At 36.9% G+C, this 25,689-nt stretch overlaps 1 protein-coding gene and 1 long non-coding RNA gene across 2 annotated transcripts in view; both read left to right on the top strand.

The window, feature by feature from the left end:
- LOC127527626 (uncharacterized) overlaps positions 1 to 25,689 on the top strand; it is a 121,313-nt gene that overhangs the window by 84,857 nt on the left and 10,767 nt on the right. The gene's annotated exons all lie outside the window — the stretch shown is intronic.
- mrps9 (mitochondrial ribosomal protein S9) overlaps positions 1 to 25,689 on the top strand; it is a 96,807-nt gene that overhangs the window by 68,247 nt on the left and 2,871 nt on the right. Inside the window, exons 6-9 of the mRNA XM_028800656.2 lie at positions 8,136 to 8,221; positions 15,831 to 15,906; positions 16,969 to 17,137; positions 24,242 to 24,350. Coding sequence (XP_028656489.1) covers positions 8,136 to 8,221; positions 15,831 to 15,906; positions 16,969 to 17,137; positions 24,242 to 24,350 — 440 coding nt within the window. The remainder of the gene's footprint in view (positions 1 to 8,135; positions 8,222 to 15,830; positions 15,907 to 16,968; positions 17,138 to 24,241; positions 24,351 to 25,689) is intronic.

A 25,689-nucleotide genomic window follows, 5' to 3' on the forward strand; every position in this document is an offset into this window, starting at 1 on the left:
ATGCATCACTATTGATGAAACTTTTTAAAGTGCACACCTTCAGAGTAAACTACTTTAATAGAGACCATGTTGCTTCCAAAATAAACATGGAAGAGACATGTATTTTTCTATAGGTGTCTTTAGTAAAATCAAGAATTAAGTTTATTTTGCTACAAAATAGATTTCCTTTCTACTGTATCTCTTCACTGAAAGCAATATATACAAACAGTGCATCCAGAAAGTATTCACAGCGCATCACTTTTTCCACATTTTGTTATGTTACAGCCTTATTCCAAAGTGGATTAAATTCTTTTTTTTCCTCAGAATTCTACACACAACACCCCATAATGACAACATGAAAAACGTGTACTTGAGATTTTTGAAAATTTATTAAAAATAAAAAAAATTTAGAAAGCACATGTACATAAGTATTCACGGCCTTTGCCATGAAGCTCAAAATTGAGTTCAGGTGCATCCTGTTTCCCTTGATCATCCTTGAGATGTTTCTGCAGCTTAATTGGAGTCCACCTGTGGTAAATTCAGTTGATTGGACATGATTTGGAAAGGCACACACCTGTCTATATAAGGTCCCACAGTTGACAGTTCATGTCAGAGCACAAACCAAGCATGACGTCAAAATAATTGTCTGCAGACCTCCGAGACAGGATTGTCTCAAGGCACAAATCTGGGGAAGGTTACAGAAAAATTTCTGCTCCTTTTTGAAGGTCCCAATGAGCACAGTGGCCTCCATTATCCGTAAGTGGAAGAAGTTCGAAACCACCAGGACTCTTCCTAGAGCTGACTGGCCATCTAAACTGAGCGATCGGGGGAGAAGGGCCTTAGTCAGGGAGGTGACCAAGAACCTGATGGTCACTCTGTCAGAGCTCCAGAGGTCCTCTATGGATAGAGGAGAACCTTCCAGAAGGACAACCATCTCTGCAGCAATCCACCAATCAGGCCTGTATGGTAGAGTGGCCAGATGGAAGCCACTCCTTAGTAAAAGGCACATGAAGGACACTGAAGGACTCTCGGACCATGAGAAAGAAAATTCTCTGGTCTGATGAGACAAAGATTGAACTCTTTGGTGTGAATGCCAGGTGTCACATTTGGAGGAAACAAGGCACCGTTCATCACCAGGCCAATACCATCCCTACAGTGAAGCATGGTGGTGGCAGCATCATGCTGTGGGGATGTTTTTCAGCGGCAGGAACTGGGAGACTAGTCAGGATAAAGGGAAAGATGACTGCAGCAATGTACAGAGACATCCTGGATGAAAACCTGCTCCAGAACGCTCTTGACCTCAGACTGGGGCGACGGTTCATCTTTCAGCAGGACAACGACCCTAAGCACACAGCCAAGATATCAAAGGAGTGGCTTCAGGACAACTCAGTGAATGTCCTTGAGTGGCCCAGCCAGAGCCCAGACTTGAATCTGATTGAACATCTCTGGAGAGATCTTAAAATGGCTGTGCACCGACGCTTCCCATCCAACCTGATGGAGCTTGAGAGGTGCTGCAAAGAGGAATGGGCGAAACTGGCCAAGGATAGGTGTGTCAAGCTTGTGGCATCATATTCAAAAAGATTTGAGGCTGTAATTGCTGCCAAAGGTGTATCGACAAAGTATTGAGCAAAGGCTATGAATACTTATGTACATGTGATTTCTCAGTTTTTTTTATTTTTAATAAATTTGCAAAAACCTCAAACTTTTTTCACGTTGTCATTATGGGGTTTTGTGTGTAGAATTCTGAGGAAAAAATGAATTTAATCCATTTTGGAATAAGGCTGTAACATAACAAAATGTGGAAAAAGTGATGCGCTGTGAATACTTTCCGGATGCACTGTGTGTGTATTTATATATATATATATATATATATATATATATATATATATATATATATATAAATAATACTAATTAAAGTAAAAATAGTTTGAAACAAGCTGTTTTATTTTTAAACAAACACCAGGCCTTCACACGCTCCATACACATGGTACAAATGTCCATATTCAGACTCGCCAAACGGCAATTTAGAACTGTAATAATCAATCATACAAATCTTACAGATGTAGGAGGGATATCAAATTTCCTAGAAAAAAATTCTTGCAGACATATCAAAAAAGTTTATACTGCACATGTACAAAGACCTGGCATGGAATTCAACCCCAAAATGTTGGATATAGCAACTGCTATGCCATTTTAGTGTACAGTTATTGCTTTTGAATTTGAGTATTTACACGTGAATTATGTAGTGACCATATGCAAATGGACTTTTTCTGAATACCATTTTTTTCCAAAGTTATGACGCAAAAAAGCAATACCTGGATTTCAGTTGTTTCATGAAAAGAAGAAGAGAGTACTGTAGTCTAGTGAGTGGTTTTCAAATGTTTTGTTTTTCTTATGCACTTTTATTGTAAGTGATATTCTGTCATTTTAAAAACATTATCCAATAAAAAAAATCTCTGCATAGGATGCTTGAAGGCCTAGGCATGTTATCTATACCTGTAGAGCTTTAATGCTATAATTATGATTCTTGATTGTACAGCTTTATGGATTCAAAAACAACGGGGGAAAGAAGTACGCTTAAATTTTAGTGGCACAGTGACCAAAAAATTGGATATGGAATTAGTAGTGCAGATAACATGATACATCATTGTTAAAATACAGGAATGGTAATGAAACGGGCATTAAAAGTTTTTTTTTTTTTTTTTTTTTGCAGTCATTTTCCATAAATATAACCATTTGTTTTTCACTTCTGGTCACACAGTCTTTATCTGTTGATATTGATTGTAACATGACTAACTTTATGCAGGTGATACATACTATATATTTTGGGGAATTTTTTTGTTTACCTTGGTTTTTAAAATTTTCATCAAGGTGATTGTCATTCTGTTTTCCAGACATTGTGGTTATTATAAGCTGTTATTGAAATGAGCAACTTGTAGGTATGATGGGGAAAGGAGCTATATAAGCAAAATGTATTATTATTAATTAGTTGCAGCTTTTCAGGATTCAGTGTCAGTGGCCTAGTTTCTACACTGACTCATCATTAATTGTCATTATTACAAAACAAGGGATAAAATTCTACAAAAAAAAAGCTGATATGACAGGAAAACAAAGTATTGAGCTTTTAAAGCTATGGAAAAAGACAAATATTTATCAATTTCTTCTAAATTTAAATTTCAGCCTACTTGTCTTTTCTACATGCAGAATAAGAGGAAAAATGTCAAGCTAATTAAACAATGAGATCAGTTAAAGCATTAGAGAGGAAAATAACATGCATATCCAGGCTTAGGGTGTAACTTGTGTTGTGGTATTAAGTCCATGATTTAGAGCAAAACAGCTATTGAGATATTGCTGGTTGCAACTGAAGTGTACTAAAATTGGTTTGTTTCATTTAAGAGTTTACTACCTTGCACAAAACAAAACTGATCCAAGAAGCATAATTTCAGAAATGCAACAGTACTTTAACCTGCCTTATCACTAACATTACAACACTGGTTTGTCATGAGATTTGCATTGTTTTGTTAAACACAGCAGTGTATTTTCTGGAACCTAAGTAGTGCTGATGTGTACCAAGTAATTTTCATGGTACCTCTGAAAAATAGGTAGTGGTAACTTTGTGTTATAGCAAAAAAAGTAGCAAAAGATAACCCACATGAACACAGGTTTACATACCATGTCCACACAGCTTCCACAATGGAAGTAAACAGTGCATTGAGAGGCAGTAATGGCCACCCTGACTTAAATTCATTTACCTCCTTGGAGGCTGTTTTTTTTAACTTTTACATGCAGAAAACATGCAATTTGCAAATCTATGAGCTCCCTGCACATGATAATTTTAAAGTCTATAAAGTTATTCAAAGCAGCCAGCTGCATGCATTAAGTCACACTATTCGCAATACATGTACTGCTGATGTTGTTTTTCAGCAGCATTCTCATTGTCACCTTCTTCTGTCAGCTCAAAATCCTCCTCTGACTTTGCAGAATCTGTGTTGTCAACAATAAACAAAACATGAAGTGGTTTTTTTTTTTTGTTTTTTTTTTTAAGGAAAGTGACTGCTGGTATTTGATTCAGTTTATCTTTGGGTCTATGCTGACATCTAGTGGATAAAGTTAAAAAGCACACTCTTCCTCCACATTTAGGTTTCTACTTCTGGATTTGACTTTTGTCGACACCCGCTTTAAAATCAGGATAGGTTATCATTCTGCTCACTGTCTTAAGTTTAGTAGTGCATTTAACATGTATTATTTTTGTTTTGGATTCTGCCATTATTGGTATTGTCTTTTTGTAACTGTTCTGAGGAGGCATGCAAGTTAGAATTTCATTGTACTATATAAATTTGACAATAGACTTGGACTTCATCTTGAACTCATAGTTTAAACACTAATTAATGAAATCCGTACTAAATTGGAATCTGTGATGTACATAGTATACTAAATGTCTTGCAGTTTCAGGTAATTTATATTACTTCCAACCAGACCACAAAAACAATATAGGTTTTTGGATTTATAGGGTCATTACTCTAATGTGTACAGAGTACAACAATATTCATACTTCATGCATCCATCCATTTTCCAACCCGCTGAATCCGAACACAGGGTCACGGGGGTCTGCTGGAGCCAATCCCAGCCAAGATATTCGTGCTTGCGTATGCTAATATAAAATCACATAAAATTTTTAAAAAGTACAGTATGCCAGACTATTTAAGTACCACATTATGGTATATCATCAATTTTACTGTAATCAGATTCTTAATTAATTTGCAAGCCTAAACCTTGCTAATATGCAATACTGTGCAAAAGTCTTACATGCTTGAAAAAAAATGCTGTAAAGTGGTAGTGCTTTCAAAAACAGCATGAGTAGTTTTTATTAATCAATAAATTTCCTAAAAAGTGCAGTAAACAGAAAAAAGTACATTAAATCAGTATTTGTTTTGCACTGCAAACATTGGCTTCTTTCTGTCTGTGTACCCACACTGACACAGTGATGTTGGAATGTGGACCCTGTGGGGGCCATACTATCTATTGCTAGATCTCCTGTTCCTCTTTTCACTGCAGATCGTTTTTATGATTTTGGCTGCGTATTTGGGTCATTGTCATGCTACAGAATGAAGCTGGGACCAATCGGATGCCTCCTTGAAGGTACTGCATGATGGCCTATACTTCTCAGCAGTATATGGGCATCAATCATAATCAAATTACCAACCCTGTTTGCAGAAATGCAGCCCCAAGCCTGCAGGGAACCCTCAATGCTTCACTGTTGCCTTGAGGCATTTGTTCAAGTGCTTTTCTCCAGAACCTCAGCAGACAAACTGCCTTCTGTTAGAGTCAAAAATCTCAAATTTTGACACATCAGTCCAGAGCACCTGCTGCCATTTTTGTTCATCCTAGTACTTGTGTTTTCATACAAAAGTGAGTAGTTTGGCTTTATTTCCACCTCAGAGGAATAGAATTTTAATCACAACTCTTCCACGAAGACGACTACTGATAAAACTGTAAAGCTGTAAAAAGATTTTCCTGGTTCCCAGTGGTGTCTGCCAGTTATGTGCTGATAGCAGTTTTGGCCATCATCTGCTTTCAAAAGAAAGTAAACTTGATGTATTTGTCATTTGCTGCAATCACTTGCCTTGACCAAACACTCCGTTTGTGCTCCTCAACCTAGTCTGTTTGTTTATGCTTCTTTGATAGCAAATCTGGAAACACCTCTCTGCTGTGATATTTATACTTGGGAAAGACCTTGATGATACAGGAAGTTCACTATATTCTCTTTTGCCATGGTATAGGATTTACAGTTTAAACTGCTAAACCTAATGCAATCTCAACTTTTTAGTATGGTTGTCTCTAGTCCACTTTTATTCCCTCTGCACAACTGTTTCTTTTTCAGTCAATCACTTTGGTTCAGTCTATACATTATGTCATTGATCATTAGTACCTACTTGTTATATTTGCTTAATTAAGCACTGGGCTATGTGCCTACAAGGATCTCATGTTTTTTTTTTCCCAGCTGGGAAGTGGTCTACTTACTATGTTGGTTTCTTTCTTTAATGACATTCAAATATCTAATTGTATTGCTTTACTTTTTACAAAAGGAATGTTTGGAACTCTAAAATAGTCTTTTCTATTGACACACAAATCTAGAAGACATAAAAATAGCTGTCTAAGACAAATGCTTCTGTGAACTATCTAAAGCGCCCAAGACTTTTTGCACAGTACTCTTCTTGGTTTTACTATTTTCCTTAAGTTTAATGCAAACAACTTGTTGATAAGCTGCTTTTCCGCAATTACAGTTACATTACAATTATGCAATGACATTTCCATAGAATTTACAAATTCACAATACAAAACAAAATACAATACAAAACATATTGCTATGTTTAATACAGTATTGTTTTTCTTTTGTGTTACCAAAAATAATTTCTGCTTTCAATTCTTACTGAATCAAACATATAATCGCATTGACAGATATAATATCATTGAATATATTTGCCATTCTTTTATCAAGGATAATAAAGTGCCTCTACTAAGATTTTATTTTCAACTTTAAACTGATTTTTTTTTTTTTTGGGAAGCATAATGTTAAGCAAACCGCTTTTTTTCTTTACTGTTCATGGAAAATTGGTTTTTGCTTGATGTTTGCTTTTCAACAACTGTTCAAGGATTAAATGCACTATCAAGAAGGAATTAAAGCAAACATCTGCAAAATAATTGACAGGGAAATGAATTCTCACTCTGGGGTTCATGATTTACAACGTGACAAGCATTCATTTGTAAGGTTGACTAAATGCAATACATGAAAGGCATAGTTGATGGGCACTCTAAGCTCATAGGCCTGATGCCAATTTAGACAAGCCTGTCAAGTCCGCTCTGCATGGCGGAGTTGAAGAAAAAAATAATGAAAAAAGGGGTTGTTAGTCCAAAATATTTTTTTAAGTAAACACACTTTATTTTTACTGTAAAAACCAGGGCAATAAATTGAAATAATATCTGGTATAGTGTATATTTACTGACAGATCAAATGCAAAAGGTAACTGTAACGCAACACTTTGTTTGCCACCTGGTTTAACATTGTTCTTTGCAACATACCAGTTTTTGTCATTGTTAGACCACTGTACATGATCCATAGTTAGTTGTCTTAATAGCTAGTGGTAACAGTATAAGGGTTGAGTTATACCAACCACTTTTATCTCATTTGGTATGAATTAATACAGCTAAAGTTTTGATAACACTAACCCTTTAAATACTGCAGTAGAATTTAATAATAATACATTTTATTTATATAGCGCCTTTCCCATGCTCAAGGCACTTCACAGAGTTTAAGATAGAATGGCAGGGTATACGTTATATAGAATTGTACAGACCAGATAAATAAATAAAGAAGATTAAGACAGTAAATTCAGAGGAAAAAAAGCCTAACAGACAACATAATTGATGGTCTAGCACACACACACAGGTTACATGAGCATCTTGACATAAAGGTAAACTGAGAGAAGGGTAGTAAAGTCAAGTAGAGCTAAAAGCCTGTGTGTGCTGGGAGACACCGCAAACCTTCTGGCAATGGCTGTGCCATCCTGGAGAAGTTGGACTACCTGTGTAACCTCTGTAGGGTCCAGGTATCGCCTCATGCCGCCAGTAGTGACACTGACCATAGCCATATTCAAAACTAGTGAAAAAATGGTCCGAAAAGATAAGAAGGGAAAAATGTCAGTGGCCTCCAGCTGTTAAACCATTCCTGTTTTGGGGGTCGTCTCATTGTTGCCCCTCTAGTTCACCTATTGTTAATGTCATTAACACCAAAGTAGCTGAAACTGATTAACAACCCACTCTGCTACTTAACTGACAAGATCAATAGCTCAGAAGTTTAATTTTCTTGATGCTATATTCTGATTAAAAAGTGTTCCTTTAATTTTTTGAGCAGTTTATATATTGCTTATAGATTGAATTTGTCCACACTCATAAAGGCCCTCTACATCCACAAGCAGCATTGCTGCAAAGATGTTCCACCATATTGTGTGAGCTGGATTATGTCCATTCATTTTCATCAAATAGCATCATTTACAGTTCTGACTTTTTTTTTATTATCTTAGATTTGTTGTGATGTTGCTTTTGTAGAAGTGTCTTTGTCACAATTAAGTATTTGGTTTTATATTTTATTTTTTTAGGATACTTATGGAAAAATGTTCCAAATTCAGAAATATGAAGATCACTTTCGAGCTAAAGATCTCTTTTCTAAAGATGAAAAGCAAATGTAAGTTGCTTTTGATCTGCTTGATGTTTTAGTAAGTTCATATTGCAATTATAGTGTTCCTTAACTGTTTTTGCCTATAATAAATGTAAAGTCAAAATTAATAAAATTTTCTAAGACAACAGTACAGTCAGTTAGTATGCATACAAGTTAAATGAAATTAGGATGTATTTAAACATTAATTGTTGGACTTTCTTTCATTATACGTAGCATCAGGTTTAACTATCGTTTGACTTGACTATGCTGGAAATCTGCAAGTCCTTCCCATTAATATCAAATAAATTAGCTATTGCCAAAGAGAAACACTCTGTAGATAATTTTAAAAAAGTCATATAATTTAGTGAAAAGCTGGACTTAAATATTTTCAAAATAGATGATTAATAGATGAAGAGAGTCATAACAAAAATAGATTTAAGCAATTTTGCACCACTGTTGGAAACCTCCCCCCTCTGTCAGGATGTTTTTACATTTTAGCATAATAATAATTCTTTACATTTATATTGTGATTTTCTCACTACTCAAAGCATTCTCCATGCAGGGAGGTGCCAGGAAGTGAACCCACAATCTCCTTACTGTAAAACAGCTGCACTTCGGCTCTTACTATCCTTGACTGTTGGCATTTATGAGAGATTAAGTAGTTCTGTATTACTACCAAAACTTGCCATTAATTATATAGTGTCGCTAACATCTGATTTTGTTATATTTGTGTAGATGCCAATTCTATATAAACAAGATGTTTTACATACGTTTTAGGCTAAAGACGTTCAAATAGTTTTCTGTCATCGAACTAATAAAAATAAAAGAGAAACTAGTTAAATGATTAGTGGTTACCTAGTGAAAAAAAGAAAGGTAACTTTTTATATAGCTACTAATTAATACATGCCACCATACTTGTGTAGTTAATACCAATGAGTATTATTATACACTAGCAGGAGTACTGGCAATAGCCAAAGTGAAATAAAGTGCAGATGCAGTCACTGAATACATTCCCTAAGGGCAAACATTTTGGTCTCAATGCAAACTTGTACTGACTTAAACCCATTGCAGGAACTCTTTTGCATACCAGTGCCAAGTTCCAAAAATGCCTCTAGGGGCACTTCCCTAACAAAGTGCAGGTGCAATCACTCAGTAAAGTTCCCTAAGGGGGAAAAATTCAGAACAAAACATAGCTTTCTTACTCTGAACAAATGGGAAATCTGTACAAAATTTGGCAAAGAGAGGTTCAACTGTGTTTGCATACTGAACAAACATACATTCAGTTTTATGTATGTTGCCTTTCTTTGTTCCACGTTAGTAGGAAATGACTTCCTAATGCTCATCTCAATTATGGAGGCACAATTTTGAAATGTAAACTTTCATTATAGACAATAACACCATTCATTCTCCTGTAGTGGAAATCACTGCATGGTTGGATATAATAGCATTGTACAAAGACAGTTTATTTTCATCACCCATTCATGTGATTTTTTTTTCTTTTTCCAGTTAATAATTAAATATCCTCCACCTGTGAGGTGTTGAAGTGGCTCTATGAAAACAATGTACCAATATAACCTTTGCCTAGTATGTTACTACTGTTCTACCACTGACACTAGAAAGGATCACTGGTCCCTGTTTTATTTCCCTAATACCTTCCATTATTCCCCCACCTCTACCCATCCATCACTAAGGGTACCTCAGACAGCCAAAGACATTTCATTACTTGAAGGTTCCTGCTCTGTATGTGGCTCTCCAATTAATTTTTACCCATGGCATGCAGGAAACCAGGCTACACCTGCCATATTGATGCATTGTGCAGGATTTTTAAGGATTCTCTTTTTGTTTTTCCATCCATCCATCCATCCTCTTCCGCTTATCCGATATCGGGTCACGGGGGCAGCAGCTTGAGCAGAGATGCCCAGACTTCCCTCTCCCTGGCCACTTCTTCTAGCTCTTCTGGGAGAATCCCAAGGCGTTCCCAGGCCAGCCGAGAGACATAGTCCCTCCAGCGTGTCCTGGGTCTTTCCCGGGGCCTCCTCCCAGTTAGACGTGCCCGGAACACCTCACCAGGGAGGCGTCCTGATCAGATGCCCGAGCCACCTCATCTGACTCCTCTCGATGCGGAGGAGCAGCGGCTCTATTCTGAGCCCCTCCCGGATGACTGAGCTTCTCACCCTATCTTTAAGGGAAAGCCCAGACACCCTACAGAGGAAACTCATTTCAGCCGCTTGTATTCGTGATCTCGTTCTTTCGGTCACTACCCATAGCTCATGACCATAGGTGAGGGTAGGAACGTACATCGACTGGTAAATTGAGAGCTTTGCCTTGCGGCTCAGCTTCTTTTTCACCACGACGGACCAATGCAGAGCCCGCATCACTGCGGATGCCGCACTGATCCGCCTGTCGATCTCCCGCTCTATTCTTCCCTCACTCGTGAACAAGATCCTGAGATACTTGAACTCCTCCACTTGGGGCAGGATTTCACTCCCAACCCTGAGAGGGCATTCCACCCTTTTCTGGCTGAGGACCATGGTCTCGGATATGGAGGTTTTATACATCGTGATTTGAGCGTGGAAACGGGAGTACGCAACATTTCTGTGCGTACACACCGTTTATACATGAGGCCCCAGGACCCCTGAATAGACTTTTCCAGGGAGGATGAGGAGTGTGATCCCTCTGTAGTTGGAACACACCCTCCGGTCCCCCTTCTTAAAGAGGGGGACCACCACCCCAGTCTGCCAATCCAAAGGCACTGTCCCTGATGTTCATGCGATGTTGCAGACGCGTGTCAACCAAGACAGTCCTACAACATCCAGAGACTTGAGGAACTCCGGGCATATCTCATCCACCCCCGGGGCCCTGCCACCAAGGAGTTTTTTGACCACCTCAGTGACCTCAGTCCCAGAGATGGGGGAGCCCACCTCTGAGTCCCCAGGCTCTGCTTCCTCATTGGAAGGCATGTTAGTGGGATTGAGGAGGTCTTCGAAGTACTCCCCCCACCGACCCACAACCTCCCGAGTCGAGGTCAGCAGTGCATCATCCCCACCATATGCAGTGTTGACACTGCACTGCTTCCCCCTCCTGAGACGTCGGATGGTGGACCAGAATCTCCTCAAAGCCGTCCGAAAGTTGTTCTCCATGGCCTCCCCAAACTCCTCCCATGCCCGAGTTTTTGCCTCAGCAACCACCAAAGCCGCATTCCGCTTGGCCTGCCGGTACCTATCAGCTGCCTCCAGAGTTCCACAGGACAAAAAGGTCCTGTAGGACTCCTTCTTCAGCTTGACGGCATCCCTCACCGTCAGTGTCCACCAATGGGTTCGGGGATTGCTGCCACAACAGGCACCGACCACCTTATGGCCACAGCTCCGGTCAGTCGCCTCAACAAAAGAGGCACGGAACATGGCCCATTCGGACTCAATGTCCCCCACCTCCCTCAGGATGTGGTCGAAGTTCTGCCAGAGGTGGGAGTTGAAGCTACTTCTGACAAGGGACTCTGCCAGACGTTCCCAGCAGATCCTCACAACACGTTTGGGCCTACCAGGCCTGACCAGCATCCTCCCCCACCATCGAAGCCTACTCACCACCAGGTGGTCATCAGTTGACAGCTCCGCCCCTCTCTTCACCCGAGTGTCCAAGACCTGTGGCCGCAAGTCCGACAACACGACCACAAAGTCGATCATCAAACTGAGGCCTAGGGTGTCCTGGTGCCAAGTGCACATATGAACACCCCTATGCTTGAACATGGTGTTCGTTATGGACAATCCGTGACGAGCACAGAAGTCCAATAACAAAACACCGCTCGGGTTCAGATCGGGGGGGCCATTCCTCCCAATCACGCCCTTCCAGGTCTCACTGTCATTGCCCACGGAGCATTGAAGTCTCCCAGCAGAACGAGGGAGTCCCCAGAAGGTATGTCCTCTAGCATCCCCTCCAGGGACTCCAAAAAGGGTGGGTACTCCAAACTGCTGTTCGGCGCATATGCACAAACAACAGTTAGGTCCCATCCCCCCACCCGAAGGTGGAGGGAGGCTACCCTCTCTTCCACTGGGGTAAACCCCAATGAACAGGCTCCAAGTCGGGGCAATAAGTATGCCCACACACACTTGGCGCCTCTCACCGGGGGCAACTCCAGAGTGGTAGAGAGTCCGGCCCCTCTCAAGGAGATTGGTTCCGGAGTCCAAGCTGTGCGTCAAGGTGAGCCCGACTATATCTAGCCGGAACCTCTCGACCTCGCGCACTAGCTCAGGCTCCTTCCCCTTCAGAGAGGTGACATTCCACGTCACAAGAAAGAGAATTAGTGTTCCTAAAAATATCTACATCATCTTACTTTGAAGTCAAAAGTTAATTCATAGCCATTCATATTAAAAATGAAAAACTAAGAACATACCTAAAGTAGTCATCAATAGGCACACCCCCCATTAAAGTATCCAAAAATTCCAGTTCTGTTATAAAATTGCTCTTATAGTTCTGAATCCTGATGGTTTTGTGAAACTAGATGAACATACATTCCGTCCAACTGATTAAAATTTAGCCAGTCCCCTCCAAATAATGTAATCCAAATCAGAAGAACAGAAAAAGCTGCAGCTTAAAAAAAAATAGTTGGTCAAAGCTTTAATCCTATGCAAACTGCACCAACTGACATTTTTGATAACTGAAAATATAACACACTGAAAAAAACAATAGAAAGTAGTTACTGCTTTTATTCTTATAGGGAGTGCTATAATTCGAATGCACATTTAAAATGTAGCTTCATTTTTAGTATAAAAAATGTATGCTTTGTTTATTTATCTTTCCATTGCCACTGTTAATATGTCACCTGTTTTGAGCTTTTAAAGTGCCAAGGTTAGCCTCACAGGTGGCTCAGTGGTAGAGCTGCTGCTTTGCAGTAAGGAGACTGTGAAAGATTGTGGGTCCGGTTCCTCCCTGTGTGGATAGCGCTTTGAGTACTGAGAAAAGCGCTATATAAATGTAATGAATTATTATTATTATTATTATTATTATTATTAATGATTCATTTTTAGAGGTACCCATCGTTTACACAGTACGGACACTTCCCACATCCACTTTATAATAAAACCATGAAGTCGCTCATACACTTAAATAAATAAATAAAGCAAAAATTGACAGTTACATTATATTATAAAATTCCTGGGCTGAAAAGAAATAAATTTGCATCCACCCTTCCTTATTGTAACCCTCTTTTCCAGTTCAGTGTCTTAGGAAGCAAGTTCTTATCCAGGTAGCATCAGGTGCAGGTTGGATGCCAGTCTAGAACACACTGCACACACCCACACTCACTTGCATAGATATATTTAGATTCACTAGTTAACCTAACATGTGGGTCTGTAGGATGTGGGTAGAAACCTGGGGTATCCACAGAACATGTAGATATTGTGTTAACTGTGCAGACTCCACTTAGGCAGTGCCAGGTCTGGGAATGTCAGCACTGTGGGACTGTTGGGCTACAGTGCTAACCATTGTGTGACCAATAAACATACAGCGAGAACAAAAATGTTAAATTAAAAGTAAGCCACCTTTTGCACTGCACTCTTAAATTTATCATGTATTATGAAATTTTGTTATGAATGTTAATGAAGAATGCAAATTAATGTTATTGTTGTCTTTTAATGTACTTTTAGTAATACTCTGTTCAAGTGATTTTCAGGCATTTAAGTTTATCATTATTTTGCCATTTTCAATTAAACAATCTATAACTGGCTAAGAAAAATCTTTGAAAGAAAGTTGCACCTTTGCTTTCACATTTCAATAAATGTTATCACCATACTGATGTTAAGTGGAAACGCTCTTTAAAAGAATACTTTGAATTCAATATTAGAGCAGTAATCAATCCAATTAAAAATTTGTAAACCTTATTTTGTGTATGCATGTCAGTTCAAAAGTAGCAGTAGTAAAAAGACAAGTGCATTATTTAAACTTTATAAATTGAAAATTTATTAAAAAATTATTTAATATAACTTAAAATGGTCCAGTGGTCCAGTCCCACCCTCTGGAAATGACCATCCATCTGCCGCAGCCAGGTATTATGTGGATGTCTCCTTGACCATGTCCAGCCACTCAAGAACACACCCCTGACAAGCCCCAGAATCATCTGGGAAAAATGCAGAGGTTCTGCCTCCGCTCTGCACAGTACCATTGTATAGGCCGCCCATGATATCCAGTGAAACTGAGGTGATCCCGCAAAGTCTCAGGATGTCCTACAGGGCAGCTCGATCAACTGACTCGAAAGCTTTATTAAAATCGACAAAGGCTGCTGCAGAAACTCTGCTGATATTCATGTTTGTTCTCCATAAGAACCCTCAGTGCTAGGATGTGGTCAATGGTAGACATCTTAGGCGTAAAGTCAGACTGTTCTGACTAGGTGAGCAAGTGATCACGGATCCTATTGAGGATGACCCCAGTAAGGACCTTACCTGGCACCGAGAGCAGTGTTATCCCCCTGTTGTTTTTGCAGTTCAGGCGATCACCCTTCCCTTTCCAGAAAGGGACGACAAGTCCCGTTTTCCAGTCAGTTGGGATGACACCTGTCTGCTAAATGGAAGCAAAGATTGCTTGCAATGCCAAGAGGACAGCCTTACCACCAGCCTGGAGAAGTTCACCCTGGATACCACAGATCCCTGCAGCCTTCCCTACCCTCAGCTGGTTCACCACCTATGCAATTGCAGTGAGACTGGGTGGTTCACAGCTAACAGCTAATAATTAGCTTATTGTTCAGTGACCATAAAGTACTAAAATAAATAAAATTTCCTTAAAATACATACTTTGACTAATTAAATATGTACAGAAATATGTATCCATAATACATGTGGCATAAAAGAAAATAAAATGCTTCTCATAACTACGAGCTGTCATATTGTTTATTTTTTTCTGTAATTTATTATTTAAATTAATAATAAATTTTAAAATTTATTAATAAATTATTATTAATTTATTCTGTAATCTGAAACAAGGCTTAATTAAAAAAAAGTAGTTTTCAGAATTTTTCTCTAACAACAAATAAATATATATATCTTCAGTGTGTAAACTAGACATTCATAATTCTTGAGGTGTAATTATAAAATATGGATTGCCATTTTAATTATGTAGTACTTGTTTCTTACCAAAAACGTATGCTGTATGATACAGAGCAACAAATAATAAACACAGTACAAATCTTTAAAAAAAAAAAAAAACTATAAGTTACTAAGCAGCAATTTCAAATTTGTTTTTATCTTTTTTTTTCCTGCAGCATTTTAAACAAACTCTCTGTCCAAACTCAAGCAGTGTCAGTTTTAATTTAAAAGGACAAAATAAAACTGAGTTTCTGTGTAGTGGTTAAGACTTCTGGACTTTAAACCCAGAGGTTGTGGTTTCAAATCCTGATACTGGCACTATGTGACCCTTTGTAACTCACTTGACTTGCCAGTGCTCCATTTGGAAAACCAAAAGAAATGTAATGTGATCAATCAGAGCATCCCTAGTTGAAACCAGCAATATTAAAGTAAAGAGCAGATGAATCATTTTTAGGAAAAATAAGTAAGAAATTATTTTTGTTACGTTTGCTGCAAGATATTTATTATATATCCTAAATTGTGTTTTATCTACATTCAGTTCTTTAGTTCATGCTTTTTTACGACAGAAATCTAGTTGGTACAAGATGGCTTACTAAAGAAGAATTAGAAGAGTTACTAGTTGAGTCAATCTCAACTCATGATGTAAGTACCTCATAAAATTTATTCTTCTTATTATTTCTTTCTATTGGTTTTATGAATTACCATATAATGAATGAGTTACATTTTTGTTAAATCTTTAGGTTGCATCTTATTTGATTTTAATAAAGTGTAGTTTTACACTCAAAGTAGATGTTCAATCGATGTATTATCATTTAAATAATGTTAGTGGTGTCTTTTAGAAGTAACTCAGTTTGGAACAATGCAGTCCTAGTATTAAATGTTACTGTTTTGCTATAATTGGAGTTGATTTATGGACATAAACTCTATTATAATTTTGATATAAGTAACATATAACAGTCCAATAAAAGTGCATTATGAAATCAGATCTACAGACTTTATATTAAGTTAAATAGTTCAAAAGTGCTTTATTACAGTACTTTTTAAATTTTGTTTAACAAAAATGGCTAATGTTAGGTATCTTATAAAGATCTGGTGATGCCACCTTTGTGTGGTATCAAATCTACTATAACGAGCTTCCCGCCTCCATTCAAAACTCTGACTCCCATAATATGTTCAAGAAGTGTTTAAAGACTCTCTTGTTTGGTGAATTTTTGTGTAAGTGATGATTTGAGAATTATAACTAGCTTATATTTTATTTTGACCTTTTCACTTGTGGAAATCAATTTTATACCCTTGTCCTGTAAAACTTGTCCCCAAGCAGTCCCCAGGCTGGTTGTATTTGATTATGTTCATTTCTTTCGTAAGTCATTTTGGATAAACAACTGTTAAACAACTTTTAATATTTTATTGTGTCTCTCTTTCATAAAGTCCATCCTTGCAGTCTCTGGTGCAGTAGATTATTTGAGATGAAAGGGTTAAACAGCATTGAGACTGTAGTTGTACTACAGACACCTTATCAAATATGGGGCATTGCATAACTATTGGTACTGCTGCTTTATTTGCCTGTGCTTGCTTGCTTTTTATTAATATCAGTTTCGTAACATTTTATAATACATAAAAAAAATCTAAGTTTTAAGTGTTTTATTATTTTTAGAATTTATTGTCCTCTCAAATGACTTAACTTTTACAACTGTTTCCCCATAGTACAGAAGATTTATTCAGCTGATGGAAAGAATATTGTGTCTTCAGTACTGCAGTACTGAGGAAGAATATATTCTTAAGTTTCGCCAGAAGCTTGAAGCGCAGTCTAAGAAACACATCATTCAGCCACTGCAGTATGATGAAGATGGGATTGCTTTTATTGAGGGAGAAGGTAATAGTTCGTATTTTGGTTTTGCTTTGGATTGTAGGTAATATCTGAAAGAAGAAATTAGGACAAAAAAATTGAGATGATTTCATTTTTGTAAGTAATGAAAGTATTGTATGCTGATGGAAAACAATCCAGATATTTCTGTTTAGTTTCATGGCGACTTACATTTATGATAGTTGATTACATTTCTTTTGGTTTTCCAATTGGAGCACAGGCAGGTCAATTGACTTGTACATGGTCACACAGTATCAGTAGTGGGATTTGAACCCACACCGTCAGGGTTTGAAGAAAAAAGCCTTAACCACTGCACCTCGCTGCCATTGTAGTTATCCATCCATCCATCCATTTTCCAACCCGTTGAATCCGAACACAGGGTCACGGGGGTCTGCTGGAGCCAATCCCAGCCAACACAGGGCACAAGGCAGGAACCAATCCTGGGCAGGGTGCCAACCCACCACGGCATTGTAGTTATTCTTCTGCATATATTTTTGTACACAAAACATAAATAAAGAGAAAAATAAATACAAAGTATACTGTTAGAAGTCACACCACAATGCTGCTGACATGCAGTTGGTTATGCTATTATTCTGCAACTGCCACAAACTAGCACTAAAATGGTCCTCTGCAGTTATTAAATTAAAAACACCATAAGGTTTAGGCCATGAGATTAGCCATATTTCCATTAACCTCCTTAATGCAGATTTTGAAATTGTGAAACAAAAAAATAGTAAATTTTTAAACACCTGTGCAAATGTGATGTGGCTAAACAGCATTATCATTAGCACTACCAGGTGACCCATCACAAATGGGTCCCTGATCATTAATCTGTCGTCAATGACAGCCTGCAGAACAATAGATGTCCAGCCTTTCCTGTTAACATAATCTCGATACTCGTGTGAGCTGTCGATTGCACCATACACCTGAGGTATTTTGTATGCCTTGTAATTGCATTGCGAAAAATGCCATCCCTCTTCCACATCAGGTAAAATAATATATTGTCTCATTAGTTTGGAGCAAATGGCCTGACACACCCCTTATACACACCTGTAAAAGTGGTTTTGTGCTTCTTGGTTGAGACTGGCTCCCTCGGGAATGCTACAGCAGGGCACATAAGAGGGCTTATTGTGCTGCATAATTCTATGTTGAGCTGCTCATCCTAAAATTTTATATCCACAGCTCCTCAGTAAAATCACTGCGGATGATTTCTTGTTGCCTCCGATTAAAAATGGACTAAAATCATTCAATGAAAAACGCAAATAATTCGCATTTGTGTTTTTTTCAACTTTGAAGAAGTATTGCTTCTGTTTTGCGCGTAACTGCAATGGAAATGTGGGTACTGATTCATTAGTAAAAACCATTTTCTGTAGGTTACTTGCAAATAGCCAAGAATTTCTTGTACATTATAAATGGCAAATTTTTCTTTCAACATCAACATTTTTGTCTTATCTTAGTTAAGTAATACGGTGTGTCCCAAAATCATTTATTAAACAGAAAAAGCTTTCATTTGAAGCAGAAATTTCTAAGTACCACCACTAGCTGCACATCTTAAGTGAACACTCCTTTAAATACAAAAAGCCATATATGCTTTATTATTAAAGGGAATTTTTGGTTGAATCAAATTTCAGAGAATCCGTTTTCCTTTATTCATTTTCATTCTGCTGCGAAACTGTAGGACCTTTTCCCAAAACATTTCACATTGAAACTATATTCTTTGCTTTACACTTTTCAAGTAGTTGGTTTTTCCATTTATATTAACATTTAAGGAATTAAGAAAGTTTGTCTGTCTGACAATTTAGTGCTGCTGTCATCAGAATTTGTAGATGGACTTTCGGAATATTCCAGCAGTCTTTGCTTTTTTGAGCTATAGCGTCAAATTTGTAGCTGAACTTCCATTTTTTAATCAGTTTCTCTGACAAAGATCTTTATTTTGTGCGTGTGTGTGTTTTTTAAATTAAGAGCGGCTCTGTGTGCAACTGAATTTGCAGGGAGCTGTACATTCCTTCATTGACTAACTCAATAATAATAACTTTATTTATATTGCACCTTATCATACATTTACACACAATTCAAGGTGCTTTTCACAGATTAATCAACAAAAACAAAGATATACCACATTTACTTGGATTGTTATCATTAATTAATACTATGATAATTTCCAATAAATGTAAGCATTATCAGAAAAAGGCTTTCTAATTAAAATATTTATGCAGTAAGGTTAACAACAGAGCAACCAGATCTAATTAATACATATAAAAATAAATAAAAAAAAATATATACAATACATTACAGTAAGATGCATTTGGAGACTTTGGAAGCTGGTCTATTTTAATTTGTTTAGTTAATCAAAGAGGCAGTTACCACAATTTTGTTCACTATTTTGTCATGAGTCATTTCCAAAAATAACAGTAATAATTTAATGAAATTACATGTGTTAGTAGAATACATAAAAATATTTTAATAACATTTTAAAATTAACAGTTAAAAACAGAATTAGCCACCACAAGCCTATTTGGACTCAAATTCAAGTTATGTAAAATGGCATTTATTTGTTGTACTATGGTTAGTTTTTGTTTGTTCAGTGCATATGACCAATTTTAGTTAAGGTTTTTTAAACATATTTTTGAAAGATTTAACTGAAGTAGAGTTAAAAGCTATGTTAGTCTCAAATTAAAATTGCTGCAACAGACCATAATGGATAGCAGATCATTTTGTCTCTTTGCTGACAAATTATACTGTCATTGAAACATTGATTGATAGCATAATGAGTAGATTTTTACTGACTATATGCATAATGAGTCACAGAGTCACTCTTAATGAGGTAGTTTCTCTTTGTTCTTTTCTAAATAAGTTAAGTTGCTTGCATTTTTTTTTTTTACTTTTACAATCACAAAGTTCATCTTACATACCTAGCAGCGGAAGAAGTGAGCTGGTGTTTGCAGGTTTGCTCTGCTGCTGTTCTACAGGTGTCAGGTACAAGCCGCTGCTGCATGCACAACACCCTAGGTGTTTTGCAGTTAGGAGCAGTAGGCAGACAAGAAAAAGAGGAAATTTACAAAATATACAAATTGAAGTAACCTATTCAATGGTAAATTTTAAATGGTAAACTAATCCATTGTTTAAGTTGCACATGATGTTTCTCTGTTTTAAGAAACATAAATTTGAGAATTCATCTGTGCTTTTCAATGGGAGTTTTTGAAATGTGTAAAATTTGTATGCTGCAGTTTATTCAGGATATCTAAATTAAAATTTTTCTTTCCTGATGATGTTCTGTGATGAATAGTGTACCAAATTTCATCAACATCAGTCCACTGGGTGCTGCAGACAGATAGACATGACATCTCTTAATGACTTTCTCTATGAATGTGCCTAAAAATGTGAGGATCTAGAGAAATCTTCTTCCGTGCAATAAAGTGTGGCATCAAAAGCTTTGTCATATTGTGGGTTTCAAAAAGGGTACCTACTATTAAAAAACTGGATTCAAATTTTATAAGAATGTACAGTATATGTCTGGATATCTAACTTTCCTATTGCATTTCAATCACAACATCTCTTTTAAACTTTCTTTTGCTACATTGGTGCTGACCTTTCTGCTGTACTAGCTAAAAGTTTTACTTGAGATGGTAAATTGGCTCATACAGGATGATAATAACTCTCATTGTGTGCGGCTTTTTCTCTGCATTTTCTGTAACCTAACTTATTCTGAGCCAGGATGTTTTTCCTTTTCCAGTGTTTATTTTTTTTTGTCTTGTAATTTTGTGTATACTGTATGTTATAAAAGAAAAATTAAAACAAATATTTCAAAAAACCTTTATTATTAGGTCTAAATATGATACTTAAGTACAATTTTGATGATTGCAGTTGATTATTAATATTTCATAATGTGTATGCTTCAAGAAACAGACAACAGCCTTTGACAGTAATAGAAACCAAATAATACATCAGGAACTGATGGGATGGTTCCTGTTTGTAATGTTAAACCAAAAATGTCTAACTAGGAACACATTTGTAACCAAAAGATTGACTTATTGAAAAAAATGCAGCATAACAAGTATTTTTCAGCAAATCTATTAGCAAATAAGGAACCAAATGTACGATTTGTCCAAAATATTATACTAGTCCACAAGTGCTTGTTTATTCGTATATTTTAGCTGTTAGAGTCAAAAGGAACATTCCAAAACACCCTCCCATAGAATAGCTGGACTCAAACATTCACATATACTGCACATGTCTTTAATATGACAATGTACAATCTCAAGACCTCATCTTGTACAGCACAGTGGAACTGCACTACCATATCACTCATTCATGCATGTGATTTTCACTAGATTTTTTTTTTTCCAACTTCAAGGCTGTCTGCTTCCTTTACTCAAACAAAAAAACATGCCCCTTCTGACTGAATTGTGCATGGGATATATCCCCTTGGTCTGTGTTATACCTACAGAAGTTTTCTATGCATTCATCATATGTATTACTGTGCATCATATGTATTACTGTACAGTAGAGAAAAGGAAACTACAAGTCTCAGAATGTTCATTCATCTATCACATTCAGTCTGCATCCCCATTCCCCACCATATCTTTAAAAATCCCAGCAGTGCAAAAGCTGCTCACTGTTAGCCAGTGTCACCTCACAACTTCAGCCAATAAGGTATCATTAGAAAGAAGAGTGTTGTGTTGAAGTATAGTCTTACTTCAAATGAATAAATAAGGAAAAACAGAATCGGTAATTGCAATGTGATTTTTAAATTTTGAGTGTGGGAATGGAGCTTTGCCATTTATTTTGGTAACTCATATACCGTATGTATTGTTTTTGTTTCATTTACAGTTGTGCTTGAAAGATTGTGAACCCTTTAGAATTGTCTGTATTTCTGCATAAATATGACCTAAAACATCATCAGATTTTCACTCAAGTCCTAAAAGTAGATAAAGAGAAACCAGTTAAACAAATGAGACAAAAATATTATACTTGGTCATTTATTTATTATGGAAAATGATCGAATATTACATATTTGTGAGTGGCAAAAGTATGTGAACCTTTCCTTTCAGTATCTGGTGTGACCCCCCCTTTGCAGCAATAACTGCAACTAAACGTTTCCGGTAACTGTTGATCAGTCCTGCACACCAGCTTGGAGGAATTTTAGCCCATTTCTCCGTACAGAACAGCTTCAACTCTGGGATGTTGATGGGTGTCCTCACATTAGCTGCTCGCTTCAGGTCCTTCCACAATATTTCAATTGGATTAAGGTCAGGACTTTAACCTGGCCATTCCAAAACATTAACTTTATTCTTCTTTGTGTGCTTAGGGTCGTTGTCTTTCTGCATGACCCACCTTCTTTTGAAATTCAGTTCATGGACAGATGTCCTGACATTTTCCTTTAGAATTCTCTGATATAATTCAGAATTCATTGTTCCATCAATGAAGGCAAGCCGTCCTGGCCTAGAGGCAGCAAAACAGGCCCAAACCATGATACTACCACTATCATGTTTCAAAAATGGGATAAGGTTCTTATGCTGGAATGTAGTGTTTTCCTTTCTCCAAACATAACGCTTTTCATTTAAACCAGAAAGTTCTATTTTGGTCTCATCTGTCCACAAAACATTCTTCCAATAGCCTTCTGGTTTATCCACGTGATCTTTAGCAAACTGCAGACGAGCAGCAATGTTTTTTTTGGAGAGCAGTGGCTTTCTCCTTGCAACCCTGCCATGCACACCATTGTTGTTCAGTGTTCTCCTGATGGTGGACTCATGAACATGAAATTAGCAATGTGAGAGAGGCCTTCAGTTGTTTAGAAGTTACCCTGGGGTCCTTTGTGACCTCGCTGACTATTACACGCCTTGCTCTTGGAGTGATCTTTGTTGGTCGACCACTCCTGGGGAGGGTAACAATGGTCTTGAATTTCCTCCATTTGTACACAATCTGTCTGACTGTGGATTGGTGGAGTCCAAACTCTTTTTAGAGATGCTTTTGTAACCTTTTCCAGCCTGATGAGCATCAACAACTCTTTTTCTGAGGTCCTCAGAAATCTCCTTTGTTCGTGCCATGATACACTTCCGCAAACATGTGTTGTGAAGAGCAGACTTTGATAGATCCCTGTTCTTTAAATAACACAGGGTGCCCACTTACACCTGATTGTCATCCCATTGATTGAAAACACCTGACTCGAATTTCACCTTCAAACTAACTGCTAATCCTACAGGTTCACGTACTTTTGCCACTCACAATTATGTAATATTCGATCATTTTCCTCAATAAATATATGACCAAGTATAATATTTTTGTCTCATTTGTTTAACTGGTTTCTCTTTATCTACTTTTAGGACTGGAGTGAAAATCTGATGATGTTTTAGGTCATATTTATGCAGAAATATAGAAAATTCTAAAGGGTTCACAAACTTTCAAGCACAACTGTAGGTAGCATATCATATGTTCACCAGGAGATCACTTGAACTGTCAGCATTATTTAGTACATCTGACTGAATCAGTCTTGGAACTGTTTTGTCAAGCCAGTGAAGAAAATTGAATAGGTGCAGTTATTAAACTAATATCATTCCAAGTAATGCAATTTATTAAGTTGATTACTTCAAAGATAGCTAATTTGTTGTTAGCTGTATTTTATACATGATTGCTAGTTGTATACTTCTGAAAGTTGATATTCTATTTAAGTACTGTACTGTAAATTATAGAATTTATCCTTCATATTATGATAGACGGGCACAATATTTCTTTCTAGTCACAAAATAAAAAATACACAGCATACAAGTTTGCATAAAAGTACTGACCACAGAGTCAACTCAAACTCATCATTTGTAACTAGGATTACATGAGAACATAGATTACCTACTCAGTCTTTCACATCTGTATTAAAAGAACTGAATCTATTAACAGCCAAAATCTTGTTCTAAAGTTTGTCTTTCTTGCTTAGTTAATTAAAACTAGCCAACTTGTCTTAATGTAGCCGGGCTTGCTGCTTCTAGCATTGTTTACTTGTTTTTTTGTTTTTTTTTTACTTTAATACAACATTTTCCTTTTCATTACACCGTTGTCAAATTAAACAATCTTTGAAAATATTGTGTATATGAAATAAACATAAATATTTTCATTTGGTAGGGAGAAGAAAGGCCGCCAATGCAAAAATCATACTTCATTGCAATGGATCTGGAAGAATAACTGTAAATGGACTGAACTATCTGAACTTTTTTCCAGTGCTACAAGACAGGTGAGTTAATCTATTTAAGTAAAAAAAACTGTACTCGTTTGTATTAGATTGTACGAGTGTTAAAGGAAGCAAATGTAAAGATTTTTTTTGTTATTTTTCTATAAATATTATGCTATAAAACTGAGGTTTTGTAGCTCAGATTCTTCTTTATCAGTTTGACTTTTTCTAACCGCAAACTTAATTTTGTTACCATGGTCTGCCACCTTGAATGAATGCCATTTTATGCTTAAGTTGGGATAACTATGACAAGGTTTTCAGTGTTCACTCCTCTGTGCCATTGTGGGATTTTTATTTTTGCCAAAAGCATATTTTATTATTCTTTGCTTAAAATATTTTAAATATGATGGTAATTCTGACTAATTGCAGTAAATGAATTTAAAGTCCTTTTTACACTGTTTTTCAACATATCATTAATGAATGTATTATTCAGATTTAGGAGCAAATGTTTTTAGTGAATAAATTTAATTGTGCTGAAATTTTTAAAAATTGCATGCATCCTTACACAGATATATGTTCTCCTTGATGCTTTAAATAATCAACATTTTTTCTTTTCATATGCATTTAGGAGAAAAAAGCTTTTGACCCTTTGAAATTAATTGTAATCATGTGTGCCTGCCTCCTAAAGGTTAACTAAGTCATAATAAATGATACAGGTAGTCTGATTAAACAGCTAGTACTCACAATATTGTACATTGTCGTATTATTTATTGAACATACTGCATAAATAATTTGAAGGATGTGTATAATGTGTACCTCACTTGGAAGCATAATTTGAATCAGGCATTCATTGTTAATGAGATGGCAATCAGGTGTGGGTTTTTGGTTTCCTGCTCTTCACAGAAGAGATTTGCTGAAAGGTAGTATGGCCTGATGAAAAGAGTTTTCAGAGAACGTTAAATGAGATAGTTTGAAACTGAAACTTGAATGGCCTACTAAATTTTTTTTTTGTTTGTTTTTTATTTAAAACAAAAAAAATCTGTACTTATACATGCTTCTTCAGTCCACAGTTAGACAGACCATATATTTAAGTATAAGAAAGTCACTTTTGCAGTCCCTCACCCTGAATACAGTGCTCCAAGAAGTAAACAGGAACCCAATTTTGAAAAAAATATATCTCTGTGCCCTTGAGTCTAGAATAAGAATAATGTGATAGCCCAAGAATTTGTCTTGGGAGATTTATCTTGTGGATTGTTCTACTTTCTCCTTCCTGTGGCCGCTAAAAGTTTATGCGTAGCTCAGCAGGTGAACAGAGTGCCACGGACATGCGCAGACAACAAAAACCTTAACAGTAACATGGTGCAGGGTTTTTATGGCAAAATAATTGGGTTACTCACAGAAA

This window comes from Erpetoichthys calabaricus, chromosome 4 (assembly GCF_900747795.2).
Source record: "Erpetoichthys calabaricus chromosome 4, fErpCal1.3, whole genome shotgun sequence".
In the NCBI taxonomy this organism is placed as follows: Eukaryota; Metazoa; Chordata; class Cladistia; order Polypteriformes; family Polypteridae; genus Erpetoichthys; species Erpetoichthys calabaricus.